Source organism: Mugil cephalus, chromosome 14, assembly GCF_022458985.1.
Source record: "Mugil cephalus isolate CIBA_MC_2020 chromosome 14, CIBA_Mcephalus_1.1, whole genome shotgun sequence".
NCBI classification, from domain to species: Eukaryota; Metazoa; Chordata; class Actinopteri; order Mugiliformes; family Mugilidae; genus Mugil; species Mugil cephalus.
Genome location: NC_061783.1, coordinates 21,785,061 through 21,800,818, shown reverse-complemented (window position 1 = coordinate 21,800,818; position 15,758 = coordinate 21,785,061). Strand labels below are relative to the sequence as shown.

Sequence of the window (15,758 nt, the reverse complement as noted above, 5' to 3'; positions counted from 1 at the left end):
TGTATTTTGATGTCATAGTTACCACTAACAATCATAATAAATGATGATGATCTTTAAATCTGATCTCACCTGAACTCTTACAGCAGTTACCTGTTCTCTTGCAGCTCAGAGGTGGAACTTTGAATCGATACTAGACAAAATGCACATACACAGAAAAGTAGAGAAGAGCGTTACAGCGTGAACGCATCTTCCAGGAGATAATCACACAGAGAAGAGGATATTTTATCCATTTGATCCCGCTAAACTCAAACACAGCTCAGAATCAGGATCATTTCATTCAGGCAACAACTTGATGTATTGATATGATGTAACTGTGGCATCAGCTTCCATCTTTATTGTAGCACATGTAACATTATAGAATTAAGAAATCCAACTCCCAGATGAAATGATGTTTTTGTGCTTGGTTTTTATCTGCTCCCACGTTCTTTTTAGTCCAGAGGGGTTACATCTGGGGGAATGACTTATTGTCATACACGCGATTCATCTATGCAGCGCAGTGACTGGGTTTCGTGGCTTCGTTAAATGTAAAGTAATTGAGATTTATTCAATCTGCAGTCCTTCACCATGACTTATGGCGTCTCTCCGATGCAGCCGCGGTGTTTGACTTTCCGAGTGAGATTTACTTTTTCTTCTTCATAGAAAGCTTTTTTTTTAAAAGCTTGTTGTATTCAACGTTTTACGGTAAATCCACACACATCCACACATTTTACCAACTGATTACAGTTGTCGTATCAGAACGAAGTAAAAATAAATAAATAAATAAATAAATAAATGATCCCCATCACGCAGTCGGTGGACTCTCCCACATTTTACTTTCGGTTCAGCCAGCTCACGGTCAGTAGGAATCTTGACCACATGAGAAATAAGATGATGAAGTTAGTGTTGCTGCTTCTCTTGTGTCATGTTTCATCATCAGGTAAGATCACGTCCACATTCTTCATCGTCTTTTTCTTTAAATTATTTCCACTCGACTCTGTTCCACAGATCTGCTGCAGCCTCGAACTATCATTTAGTTTCACTTTCAGTTCAACTAATAACACAAATAAAACACTTACCAGATGCTTCATATGTGTGATTATATTTTATTTATGTGTTTACTGACGTTATAAACCGTAACACGGCCTCCTGTTGCCATGTTTTCTTGCGCGTCTACTTGTGAACTTACGGTACCGGCATGCATTTCGACTCGTGTCATATTCTCTGTCCTGTCTCCAGAGAGAACCTCACTTCTCTTTCCTACAATACCACCTTAATACAGTGTAAACTATTTAACACTAAACAAAATAAACCCAAAAATGATTTCTAATCGTTTTTAAGGGGAACGAGAGGTGAGTTTTATTTGAAGTCTACAAATATTTGTAGTGTTTAAACTTCCACACAAGTCATCAGCGTCCTGGAGAAGAGTTAATAAAGACACAGTTTATATAAATACCTCAACAATACATAAAATACATTCACATGAAATCATATTATTATAAATATCACGCTTAAAATGATTCAGGCGTCAACATCTTTAAAATATATTTAATGATAGTAGTCTAATGAATTATTTCATCAACATTTAGTCATAAATAGTTTTGCATCTATTATTATTAATATATCGTCATCATTATTATTATTGTTGTTGTTAATAATAATATAATAATAAAATAATAATAATACAGACCATGTGACACCTACTCTACAACAAAATTCAAATAAACCAATCACATCTGCTGGACTTTTTATAGAAAGCAAGATGAATTAATTTTCTTTTCTCTCTTCTGTCACTTTACATTATTTTAAATGTTTTTGCGACGCTACTGGTCCACCTCTTATTGGGAAATATGTAGAACTACAAAATAAAAACCCATCAAAACGTCTTTAAATGAAAACTATTCCCATTATAATTTCAGATAGAAAAATAAATGAAAATCTTTGTCTCCACAGTCTAATTCCTCTTCAGACTGTACATTCAACATTTACTCATTGACAGAGTGAATGAATGATTGTGAAATTACACTCATTGCTTTTATTTTGAAAAACTGTGCGTGCATGCGCTCTGAACAGATTCATTACTAAACCAAGTAGGGACTGGCTTTATCTCCAGTAGTGGATTTACTTTGGGATTCAGACACACAGCTCTTTACCAGCTGATGGCCCAACGTCTTCATCAAAATAAAAAATAAAAAATCAGGATGAAAACATTGTTGTTGCTGCTTCTCTTGTGTCATGTTTCATCATCAGGTAAGATCACATTCACATTCTTTATCATCTTTTCTTTAAATTCTTTCCACTCGACCTTACATGTTGCTCTGTGTCATGGCTTTAACTGTTCTCACACAGTTGATGTTTTACCAGACTCCTTCTATCAAATGAAGCTTAAGTTCATATTTTAATTTAGCATTATTTATATAATTTGCATTACTTTTATTTACTTAAATAGTGACATTATATTTGTTGTTTGTTCCACAGTAAAACACTCACTGAAGTATTTCTTCACTGCCTCCTCTGGAGTCCCAAACCTTCCAGAGTTTATGATCGTAGCAGAGGTTGATGACATCCAGGTGGGATACTGTGATGGCAGCAACAAGATATATGAACCAAAACAGGACTGGACGAAAAAATTACTTGATGACAATCCTGAACTCTGGACACGGGGCACTCAGGACTGTTTTCAGATTCTACCTCCCCTCTACAAAAGCAGACTGAACAGTTTCATCCAGCTCTTCAACCACAGTGAAGGTTCAGGTAGGTCTACATATTCCAGGTTTTATTAACAGTTGGTTTGTGAAGGACATTTCTCTCCACCAGTCATTTAGAACTGAAGGAGCTTCTTGGATGAAACATCTCCAAGAAACTCAGCAAGTCCACCTTTTAGTTTTAGTTTGTTCTTGACGTACCATGTCCTGGATGACTGAGAACCTTCACATTCAACAGTGGTCACCAGCAGATGGTTCCCATTTATCAGTTCAACATCTTGGATGTAAAGAAACTACTTTAGTATGAATGACAAATGAACCATCTGATCTGATCTAGTTCATCACATTTTCTACCAATCAGTAGAAAAGCCCTCGATAAATACAAGACCTCCACTGACTGTGTTTGACAAGAATGTGTTGACTGTTTGTTGAATGACTGCCCATAAATAAAAAAGATCATGATGACTAAAGCATGCTACTGAAACCATTCAGATTACACTGCAGCATCTACAAACCAGAGCATCACACAATGGATCATCATTTAAAATCATCTTCTGATATTTATACATCACTGTTCATTGTGATCTCTGTTGTCTCTCTCTCAGGTATTCACATTTTACAGACTATTGAAGGTTGTGAATGGGATGAAACAACTGGAGAGGTCACTGGTTTTCTAAAGTATGGTTATGATGGAGAAGACTTCATTGAACTGGATCTGAAGACGTTGACGTGGACCACTCTGAGACCAGAGGCTGATATTATCAAACAGAAATGGGATGAAGATACAGATAGAATGAAACGCAATGAGGAATTACTCACTCGTGTTCACCCTGAGTTGCTGAAGTTGATTTTGAAGTATGGGAACAGCTCTCTGCTGAGAACAGGTAGAGTCACATGACCTGATGTAGTTTGGTGAACACTATACTGTTTATTGTATATTTGTTGTATTATCAGTTCAATGAGTCTGACTCTTCTTCTGAGAAAGATGAAGAGATATTTGACAAGAAAGAACTAATCACTTCACTTTTTATTACTCACCATCATTGGTTCAATATATTCTTTGATATATTTTATGACCATAGATCAGCTCCATCTGTGTTTGTGGTTAATCAGCAAAGATGATCATGTTAGAAATATATAGTATGTAACTGATTCCATGTATCTGCCTGGTTATTTTCATAATAATCTAAATTATTTTTGTTCCTCTTCTTCCTCCATTGTCTCTCCCTCCAGACGTCCCCTCAGTGTCTCTCCTCCAGAAGACTCCCTCCTCTCCAGTCAGCTGCCACGCTACAGGTTTCTACCCTGACAGAGCCATGATGTTCTGGAGGAAAGATGGAGAGGAGATTCATGAAGGAGTGGAACATGGAGAGATCCTCCCCAACCATGATGGATCCTTCCAGATGAATGTTGACCTGGACATTTCATCAGTCTCACCTGAAGACTGGAGGAGGTACGACTGTGTGTTCATCTCTCTGGTGTGGAGGACGACATCATCACCAAACTGGATGAAACACAGATCAGAACCAACTGGGGTAAGAGGACATGGATGTGGTTTGTTGGATATTTAAGGCCTTGTTCTGCAAGTTAGTTGATAATTCATTGAACCAGACTCTAATTAGGCGGCAAAGTAAATTAGGTGTTTTAATCTTCTTTATGTGGACTGTTCTTGATCTTTAGTTTGTTCTTTGTTCAACAGTGAAGTCCAGTAACATGACCACCATCATCATCTCTGTAGTGGTTGTTGTTGTTGTCGTCTTTGCAGCAGCTGCTGGATTCATGGTTCATAGAAAGAAACGAGGTGAGCTACTTTGATTTAGTCTTTGAGTTGAATCCTACAGTTTGAAGCATCCAGCAGTAAAAGCTGAGTAAGTCTCAGAGTCAGGAGAAGTCAGGAGAACATGACTATACTATGATGATGAGGGAGAGAAGTGATGAAGAAAGAAACAAAGTGAGAACTAAACAGAAGAGCAGAGTGGATTTATTCTTCTCTTTTACTCTATTTTCTTTTCTAAATGTCTTTTCCTTTCAGACCAACATCTTCCACCTGGTCAGTAAAACTGACTTTATTCTGTTTCAACTGATCTAAAAATCTGTTTCTGTGTTTTATTTACTATGAATGGACCCATTACTCAGTTTATTTCTGACCTTACAGATCCTGAGAACATCTCTGAACTCTCTGAGAGACTGAAACCAGAAACCTGACTGACAAACACAGTTCAATGAGTCACCTTAGACCAGGGGGGTTAAACTCAAATTCATAGCGAGCCAAAATTTAATAAAGACACAAAGTCGTGGGCCAGAATATTTTTTTGTGCATTTGTTTATACAAAAGGTATAGCCACATGAAGCAGTTTGCAAAATGAAGCATGTGCAAATGCATTATCCAATTAAAAAGTCCAGTTCAGCGTATACATGCTAGAGAAAATTGAATTCCAATCACATTATCTGGGTGTCTTAATCGGGTAATGAGAAGAACGATTTTAGTCAGAGTTACGTGTTTATAGTCTGATTAAGGCGATAATTCAGTTTTTTCACGTGCATGTAAACGCACCTACAGCGCCAGAGTTTGACACCTATGCCTTAGAGTATATGGGATTTTCATTCTTCATGCATCAACGTGTCATAGTACTCATAGTAGTGTTACTAGAACTAGCAGAAGTATGTGTTCATATAATGGCTTCCAATACCACTAATTACATTTATACACTAACAACTTTGCTAAAAACACCTGATACTAGATTCCTGAGACCACGTTTGTTTCTATTCTAAGACATGGTCTCATGGAGTCTGCTGTGCTGCTTCTACTTTATATTTTTTCATGTGCTGACCTTTATCTTCAAGTGAGGAATCAGAGATGTTTATGCAGTCTGGTACTGACTGTTGTAATACACTTTTTACATCTCTTAGTGAGTCGTCCAGCAGTCGGTTGCAGGTTATGGAGAATGCTGCTGGTAGACTACTAACTGGATCAAATAGACCTTCTCATATCAACCCTCTTCCTTTTCACTGGCTCCTTGTGGCTTTCAGAAAACTGTTTAAAGTTTTCTTGTTAAGGTTCCTGTCTAATGTGATTAAGTTTTTTATCAGATCAATTAATGACTGTACAGCTGGAGTCCAGTGATGAGTCCTAACAACACTGAACATGAACAAAGAGCCTCCACAGGGTAGCTCCAAAACTTTGATCACACTAACAAAGACCACGTCTTAATTGATGAAAGTTAGTTTATTGGTAGACAGGTCATGAGAGAAATGGATGGAGGGATGAGAAGGGGAGGAATGAAGTGAAGGGCTGAATGTGTAACATGATAGTAGAGGAACCCAGGGATTGAGACTCAGGGTGGGGGCACATCTCAGGAAGCTTCAGATCCTTGTTAACCTGGTTCCTGTAATGAAAGATGGAAGAGGAAGAAAAGGAAAGAGAGGGATGGGGAGGGTGGGGGTTGAGACCTGAGACAGACAGAGAGAAGGTTAGGACATTGTTTTATAGGTAAGTTAAAATAAAGTATTGATAATAATACTTGAATATCAGTGTCACGTGTTTTACTGTCTAACATTTCAGAAATGTCACCAGTTTTTAAAACATTTAAATATGTGTCAAATGTATCAATATTTTTGTGCTGTTGTTTCACAAGTTTAATAAAGTATTGTTTCAAACATTGTCTCCATTTATTCACATTTAGATTAGTTCACATTATATTTCTGACACTAAACTTTGGGTAAAACTACATTTTCTGCCAAATTCTGAGGAAAGTAAAATCTAGTTTACTGTGTGTCCATTATATCGATGCAGAATAAGAACCAGCAATAATGATTCATCTGAAAAGACAATAGTGCTGTCACTGATCTTTTTCTTTTCAGAGTCAACATCCCACAAACACATTTATATCAAATTATGTGATTTAGAAACATTCAGGTCAGATTTGACCCAGAGGTCAACAGGAAGGTGAAGTAGTGAGTTGTGGTGTCATAAGTAACAATGTTTGAATTTATTTCACATTATCAACCCCAGCACCACTACTCTTTATCATGGATTTACTGCATCTAATATTAAATGCTACCATCTAGTGGACACCGGTGGTAACTACTGGACCTGAAATGACTTCTGTTGTGACACAGATTCCCTTGAGACGAAGGGTTAGACGTATTGGGTTGTTGCCGTCCGTTTGGCCCGTGTCGGCCACCGTAGGTTACATCTGGGGGAATGACTTCTTGTCCTACACGCGATTCATCTATGCAGCGGAGTGACTGGGATTCGTGGCTTCGTTAAATGTAAAGTAATTGTAATTTACCATGCCTTATGGCAGGCAAATCCACACACATCCACACATTTTACCAACTGATTACAGATGTCGTATCAGAACGAAGTAAAAATAAATAAATAAACAAATAAATAAATAAATAAATAAATAAAAAATCCCCATCACGCAGTCGGTGGACTCTCCCACATTTTACTTTCGGTTCAGCCATCTCACGGTCAGTAGGAATCTTGACCACATGAGAAATAAGATGATGAAGTTAGTGTTGCTGCTTCTCTTGTGTCACTTTTCATCATCAGGTAAGATCACATCCACATTCTTCATCGTCTTTTTCTTTAAATTATTTCCACTCGACTCTGTTCCACAGATCTGCTGCAGCCTCAAACTATCATTTAGTTTCACTTTCAGTTCAACTAATAACTCAAATAAAACACTTACCAGATGCTTCATATGTGTGATTTTATTTTATTTATGTGTTTACTGACGTTATAAACCGTAACACGGCTTCCTGTTGTCATGTTTTCTTGCGCGTCTACTTGTGCACTTACGGTACTGGCATGCATTTCGACTCGTGTCATATTCTCTGTCCTGTCTCCAGAGAGAACCTCACTTTTCTTTCCTACAACACCACCTTAATACAGTGTAAACTATTTGACACACACAACAAAATAAACCCAAAAGTTATTGAACAGAAATCTACCATATTAGTGATGATGAGTGGGCCCAGAGAGGCCTTAATAAAATTATAATACTGGCTTGGCCGGCTGTTTGGGGGCCCAGTAAAAATTATTTTCATGGGGCCCAAAATCTGTAGTGGCGCCCTGGAGGCAGTGAATTAATGATTGCGAAATTATACTCATCGCTTTTATTTTGAAAAGCTGTCCGTGCATGCGCTCTGAACAGATTCATTACTAAACCAAGTAAGAACTGGCTTTATCTCCAGTAGTAGATTTACTTTGGGACTCAGACACACAGCTCTTTACCAGCTGATTGCCCAATGTCTTCATCAAAATAAAAAAATAAAAAATCAGGATGAAAACGTTGTTGTTGCTGCTTCTCTTGTGTCATGTTTCATCATCAGGTAAGATCACATTCACGTTCTTTACCATCTTTTCTTTAAATTCTTTCCACTCAACCTTACATGTTGCTCTGTGTCATGGCTTTAACTGTTCTCACACAGTTGATGTTTTACCAGACTCCTTCTATCAAATGAAGCCTAAGTCCATATTTTAATTTAGCATTATTTTTTTTAATAGAGACATTATATTTGTTGTTTGTTCCACAGTGAAACACTCACTGAAGTTTTACGTCACTGCCTCCTCTGGAGACCCAAACCTTCCAGAGTATATGAGCATAGGACGGATTGATGACATCCAGGTGGGATACTGTGATGGCAGCAAGAAGATATTAGAAACAAGACAGGAGTGGATGAAAAAAATAGTCGATGACAATCCACAAATCTGGAAATGGCAAATGCAGGACTGTTTTGAGATTCTACCTCCCCTCTTCAAAAACAGACTGAACAGTTTAATCCAGCTCTTCAACCACAGTGAAGGTTCAGGTAGGTCTACATATTCCAGGTTTTATTAACAGTTGGTTTCTCTCCACCAGTCATTTAGAACTGAAGGAGCGTCTTGGATGAAACATCTCCAAGAAACTCAGCAAGTCCACCTTTTAGTTTTAGTTTGTTTTTGACGTACCATGTCCTGGATGACTGAGAACCTTCACATTCAACAGTGGTCACCAGCAGATGGTTCCCATTTAGCAGTTCAACAGTCTTGGATGTAAAGAAACTACGGCCCCATGCAGACAGGAACAACCCCAAATACAAATAAGATAACTACAAATCCAATGTGATAAAATAGAGATAAGAGGAATTAAAATCATGTAAAGGCTTGATTAAAGAGATGAGTCTTGAGCCTCTTTTTAAAAGTATCAACAGTCTCTGTGGCCCTGAGGTTCTCTGGCAGGCTGTTCCACAATCGGGGGCCATAATAACTGAATGCCGCCTCCCCATGTGTCCTAGATCTAACCTCTGGTATTATTAAAAGGCCGGCGCTGGAGAAACCTCAGGGTTCGTGAGGGTTGGTACGGTAAAAGTAAGTCAGACAAATAAGAAAGCCCAAGACAGTTAAGACATTAAAAAACTACTAAAAGAACCTTAAAATCGACCCTGAAACGCACAGGGAGCCAGTGCAGCAATTTTAAAACTGGTGTAATGTGCTCTCACCCTCTGATCCTCGTCAGCACACGAGCAGCTGAATTTTGTAAAAGTTGTAAATTGTAAGTGTTCTTTTTAGGAAGACCAGAGAGCAGAGTATTACAATAATCCAGACGACAAGAGATAAAAGCATGCATCAGCACCTCCGTTTTAGCCTGAGAGAGAAACGGGCGGACTCTGGCTATATTCTTGAGATGGTAAAAACCTATCTTTGCAATATTTTCGATATGCGGAATAAAACCAAGCTCAGAGTCAAAAATCATGCCCAGATTTTTTACAGATTGTAATATCTTAAAATCCTATAGTTTTGGTAGAAGTTTCTCTCTCTGGTATTCAGGACAAATGACTAAAACCTCTGTTTTAGCCTGTTTGAGCTGTAGGAAATTCTCTGCCATCCATGACTTAATATCTAAAATACAGTTTAAAAGGGCATCAATAGGCCCTGTGTCATCAGGAGACACGGCAATATACAGCTGTGTATCGTCAGCATAACTATGAAAGTTGATGCCGTGTCTCCCGATGACGTCCCCAGGAGGAAGCATATATAGGTTAAAGAGGGTTGGGCCTAGAATTGACCCCTGGGGAACCCCACACTCAATCCCATGGGTTCCTGAGGAACAGGTATCCAGACTTACAAAGAAGCTTGTATCAGAGTGGTATGAGATGAACTGGTTAAGAACAGTGCCAGAGAGGCCGACCAGGTGCCTCAGTCTGTTAATTAAAATACGATGGTCTACTGTATCGAAGGCGGTGGTTAGATCCAGCGGAACAAAGACTGTGAGTTTATGGTCATCTAAAATGCACCTGATGTCATTTAAGATCTTTAAAAGGACTGTCTCTGTACTGTGGTTCATCCTAAAACCAGACTCATACTTCTCTAAGACGTTGTTCCTACTCAAGAAATCATTTACTTGAATAAAAATATTTTTTTCTATAATTTGCTTAAAAATGGTAAATTGGATACTGGCTAATAGTTATTAAAATTATTTGGGTCCAAACTGCACCACCACCGCCTTATAGATTTGGGGAAGACCCCTGTCTGAAGAGAGCAATTCACCATATATAGCAGATGTTCCTCAAAGAATCCATAAAATGTTTTAAAAAACGGTGTGGGAATTGGGTCTAAAAGGCAGGTTGTGGGCTTTACTTGGGAGAAAACTCGACCAAGTGTCCTCGCATCACCCAGGGCAAAACTCTCCAGTGTTTCCTCGTGTAAAATCAATGATCCAGGTGCGTCAATGGTTAAAATCTGTTGAGGTAAAAGACTTGACCTAATGTCATTGATTTTACCTCTGAAGTGGTCTGCTAAGTCCTCACAAAGGGCGTCACTAGGTATTTTGGATGATCTGTTAAAATTTGTGTTGGTTATACAATCTATTGTGGAGAATAGGAATTTGGGGTCGTTTTAGTGTTCTGTGATTAGTTTGTGGAGGTGGGAAGTTCTGGCCTGTTTGACTGAGTTATTGTAAGTTTTGAGGAGTTCCTGTAATATTTCATAATGAACTGTAAGCTTTGATTTTCTCCATCTCCTCTCAGCACTCCTGCAGTTTACTTTTCAGATGTTTAATTTCTTCATTCCTCCACGGGCGGTGTAGGTTTCGGTTTAATTATTTTAGTAACAAGTGGAGCCACTGAGTCCAGCGCTGATTTCAGCTTGTTGTTCAAATCATCAATAATAAAATCACAGGACGCTGGTAAAATCTCTGCAGGAGTGCTCTGTAAGACCTGGATAAAATTTGCAGCCACTTCAGGAGTAAAGTAGCGTGTCCTCACTGTTCTCACCGGGGCCTCCCGGTGGTTAAAACTGGTGATGTTAAAAAAACACACAGAAATGGTCAGACACAGCCAGATCCATGACAGAGGACACAACCACGGACAGGCCATAAGATATGACCAGGTCCAGGGTGCGCCCCCTGCTGTGGGTCGGCTGCGTGACATGTTGAGTAAAATCAAAACACTGTAAAATGTTTAAAAGTTCTCTGGACATACAGTCCGAGGAGACATCCATGTGTATATTAAAATCACCAGTTATTAAAATAATGTTATATGATGTGTGAGTAATTGATAACAGATCGGAGAAGTCTCTGATAAAAGAGGAGGAATAACGGAGTGGTCTGTAGATTGTGAGACAGAGGATAGGTGGGCTGCTAAAAACAAAAGCATGATACTCAAATGAAGTGTAACTGTTAAAAAGAGTTTCATTTGAGAACATGTCATTTTTTTTTATAATTGATGCAGTGCCTCCTCCTCTTTTGTCCCCACTGGTGGAAAATAAAAAGTTAAAATTTGGTGGGGAAGCCTCAGTGAGAACAGCAGGTGCATCGGTGCCAAGCCATGTCTGTGAGAAGAAGGTAGGTTATTATCTAAAATTACATAATTAATGATAGAAGATTTGTTTCCTCGTGTCATTTTAGCGGAAAATTAAAAAACACTATTTGGTCTAAAAACAGTCCTGGGTCTTGTTCGTCCGTGTGTGATAATTGTTGGGATTGTGTGTATATTGTCCGGTGCTTCTGGGGCAGTGAGGAGGGGTTGTGTATAGTGTGTGTGGATGCATTGGTTGAAGAAGGCGTGTCAGTGTAGGTGTAGGTGGAGTGGATGGTCAGGTCTATGTTAATATATAAAAGCCTTGAACCCTCCTGTTTTGGGTGGAGGCCATCCCGTTTAAAAACGCTGGGCCTATTTAAAAACACGGTAAAATTGTCCACAAAGGGTATACGTTTAGTCATGCAATGGGCCTTCAGCCAGGTGTGGAGCTGACGGTGGACCGGAGCCGCTTCCTGCAGCCGCTTCCCCGTATCCAGCAGGTGGTCAGTAAGTTCAATAAAATCTTGCTTGGGGACCTCAGACTGCTGACTCCTGAGGTCGTTAATGCCAGCCTCAATGACCACCGTGGAGGCCGAGCTCTGTAATCTGAAACCATTTAGATTACACTGCAGTGTCTAGAAACCAGATCATCACACAATGGGTCATCATTTAAAATCATCTTCAGATATTTATACATCACTGTTCATTGTGATCTCTGTTGTCTCTCTCTCAGGTGTTCACATTTTACAGCTTTTGGACGGTTGTGAATGGGATGAAACGACTGGAGAGTTTACTGGTTTTTCACGGTTTGGTTATGATGGAGAAGACTTCATTGAACTGGATCTGAAGACGTTGACGTGGACCGCTCTGAGACCAGAGGCTGAAATTATCAAACAGAAATGGAATGAAGATACTGTTGAAATAAAAGACTATGTGGAATTATTCACTGGAATTTATCCTGAGTGGCTGAAGTTGAGTTTGAAGTATGGGAACAGCTCTCTGCTGAGAACAGGTAGAGTCACATGACCTGATGTAGTTTGGTGAACACTATACTGTTTATTGTATCAAGTATCGTATGACCATAGATCAGCTCCATCTGTGTTTGTGGTTAATCAGCAAAGATGATCATGTTAGAAATATTTAGTATGTAACTGATTCCATGTATCTATTTGGTTCATTTCAAATCAATTTTGTTCCCCTTCCTCCTCTACATTCTCTCTCCCTCCAGACGTCCCCTCAGTGTCTCTCCTCCAGAAGACTCCCTCCTCTCCAGTCAGCTGCCACGCTACAGGTTTCTACCCTGACAGAGCCATGATGTTCTGGAGGAAAGATGAAGAGGAGATTCATGAAGGAGTGGAACATGGAGAGATCCTCCCCAACCATGATGGATCCTTCCAGATGAATGCTGACCTGGACATTTCATCAGTCTCACCTGAAGACTGGAGGAGGTACGACTGTGTGTTTCATCTCTCTGGTGTGGAGGACGACATCATCACCAAACTGGATGAAACACAGATCAGAACCAACTGGGGTAAGAGGACATGAATGTGGTTAGTTGATAATTTATCTAAAGAGACCGTAATGGTGTAAAGAAAAGAATAATTCCATGCAGTAAGTACCTCTGCTCTAACCTTCTTTATCTGGACTAGTTTTAATCTTCAGTTTGTTCTTTGTTCAACAGAGAAGCCCAGTAACATGACTACCTCCATCATCATCTCTGCAGTGATTGTTGTTGTCGTCTTTGCAGCAGCTGCTGGATTCATGGTTCATAGAAAGAAACAAGGTGAGTTACTTTGATTTAGTCTTTGAGTTGAATCCTACAGTTTGAAGCATCCAGCAGTAAAAGCTGAGTAAGTCTCAGAGTCAGGAGAAGTCAGGAGAACATGACTATACTATGATGATGAGGGAGAGAAGTGATGAAGAAAGAAAGAAAGAAAGTGAGAACTAAACAGAAGAGCAGAGTGGATTTATTCTTCAGGTTAAGTGAGTAGAAGAGGATCATATTCACTGGAGATAAGATGATGAAAGATATTCTGACATTAACAACTGGAACTGAAATGACCTGTCTTTACTTTTCATTCCAGACCAACGTCAACCACCTGGTAAGTAAAACTTATTTTATTCTGTTCCATCTGATCTAACAAACTGTTGATGATTTCTCCAGACTATGAGTTGACCTTTAACTCTGTTTGTTTCTGACCTTACAGATCCCGAGAACAGCTCTGAGCTCTCTGAGAAACTGAAACCAGAAACCTGACTGACAAACACAGTTCACTGAGTCACCTTAGAGTATATGGGAGTTACATTCATCATGCATCAACGTGTCATAGTGTTAGTACTAATAGAAGAAATTTGTAATGGCTTAGAGTTTGAACATGAATTACATTTATACACTAACAACTTTGCTAAAAACTCCTGATACTAGATTCCTGAGGCCAAGTTTGATTCTATTCTTAGACATGGTCTCATGGAGTCTGCTGTGCTGCTTCTACTTTATATTTTGTCATGTGCTGACCTTTAGCTTCAAATGAGGAATCAGAGATGTTTATGGAGTCTGGTATTGACTGTTGTAATACACTTTTTACATCTCTTAGTGAGTCATCCAGCAGTCGGTTGCAGGTTATGGAGAATGCTGCTGGTAGACTACTAACTGGATCAAATAGACCTTCTCGTATCAGCCCTCTTCCTTTTCACTGGCTCCTTGTGGCTTTCAGAAAACTGTTTAAAGTTTTCTTGTTAATGTTCCTGTCTAAGGTGATTAACTTTTTTATCAGATCAATTAATGACTGTACAGCTGGAGTCCAGTGATGAGTCCTAACAACACTGAACATGAACAAAGAGCCTCCACAGGGTTGCTCCAAAACTCTGATCACACTAACAAAGACCACGTCTTTATTGAAGAAAGTTAGTTTATTGGTAGACAGGTCATGAGAGAAATGGATGGAGGGATGAGAAGGGGAGGAATGAAGTGAAGGGCTGAATGTGTAAACATGATGGTAGAGGAACCCAGGGATTGAGACTCAGGGTGGGGGCACATCTCAGGAAGCTTCAGATCCTTGTTAACCTGGTTCCTGTAATGAAAGATGGAAGAGGAAGAAAAGGAAAGAGAGGGATGGGGAGGGTGGGGGTTGAGACCTGACACAGACAGAGAGAAGGTTAGGACATAGTTTTATAGGTACGTTATAATAAAGTATTGATAATAATACTTGAATATCAGTGTCATATGTTTTACTGTCTAACATTTCAGAAATGTCACCAGTTTTCAAAACATAAATATATGTCAACTCTATCAATAGTTTTGTGCTGTTGTTTCACGATTTTAATAAAGTATTGTTTCAAACATTGTCTCCATTTATTCACATTTAGGTTAGTTCACATTATATTTCTGACACTAAACTTCGGGTAAAACTACATTTTCTGCCAAATTCTGAGGAAAGTAAAATCTAGTTTACTGTGTGTCCATTATATCGATGCAGAATAAGAACCAGCAATAATGATTCATTTGATAAGACAATAGTGCTGTCACTGATGTTTTTCTGACAACTCTACAATAAATGCTGCTATCCACTGCAGAACAAAAGTACACACCAGACCCTGTTAGTCAGTTATGTGTCTACAGACCAGATCAAACTACCTTCAGCATCACAGACCACTTTCTCTGACCTGTAATGTTTGTGTCTCATCTTCTAATTCTCTGTTAAACATTTAGAGCCACCTTCCTCTCAACTAATTACTATATATTAGACGCTTCTTTTCAGAGTCAACATCCCACAAACACATTTATGTCAAATTATGTGATTTAGAAACATTCAGGTCAGATTTGACCCAGAGGTCAACAGGAAGGTTAAGTAGTGAGTTGTGGGATCATAAGTGCGTTGTTTCAAGTGTAAACAATGTTTGAATTTATTTCACGTCATCAACTCCAGCACCACTACTCTTTATCATGGATTTTCTGCATCTAAAATTAAATGTTTATTGTTCATTAATACTAAAGTCGAGTTTGATTATCTGTGTTCTGTCTCCATCTAGTGGACACCGGTGGTAACTACTGGATGTTTCTATGAGGCAGGACGCAGTGTATTCGGTCATGTTTATAAGAACAGGACAAATCAAAAGTTGAACTTCATGATAAAAACTAAACATTAATTATTAGAGTTCAGCTCAAACATGAATGTGTGTTTGTGTGTCAGATTTCAATCCACAAAATGTCAAAGCTTTGGTGGCGCTGGAGAAAAATCAGATCAAATCATCATTTTCAGCTTTAAAGAACTTTAATAATGATACATAGTA

General features: G+C 38.9%; 1 protein-coding gene and 1 pseudogene across 1 annotated transcript in view; both read left to right on the top strand.

The window, feature by feature from the left end:
* Positions 1-744: 744 nt before the first annotated feature.
* On the top strand, positions 745-6,338 carry LOC125019690 (annotated as a pseudogene).
* Positions 6,339-6,959: 621 nt separating this feature from the next.
* Positions 6,960-15,758, top strand: part of LOC125020303 — a 16,046-nt gene continuing 7,247 nt past the window's right edge. The window contains exons 1-7 of the mRNA XM_047605653.1: positions 6,960-7,239; positions 8,226-8,501; positions 12,202-12,480; positions 12,697-12,999; positions 13,150-13,251; positions 13,553-13,570; positions 13,676-13,707. Of these exons, the coding sequence (XP_047461609.1) occupies positions 7,179-7,239; positions 8,226-8,501; positions 12,202-12,480; positions 12,697-12,999; positions 13,150-13,251; positions 13,553-13,570; positions 13,676-13,707 (1,071 nt within the window). The 5' untranslated portion in view covers positions 6,960-7,178. The remainder of the gene's footprint in view (positions 7,240-8,225; positions 8,502-12,201; positions 12,481-12,696; positions 13,000-13,149; positions 13,252-13,552; positions 13,571-13,675; positions 13,708-15,758) is intronic.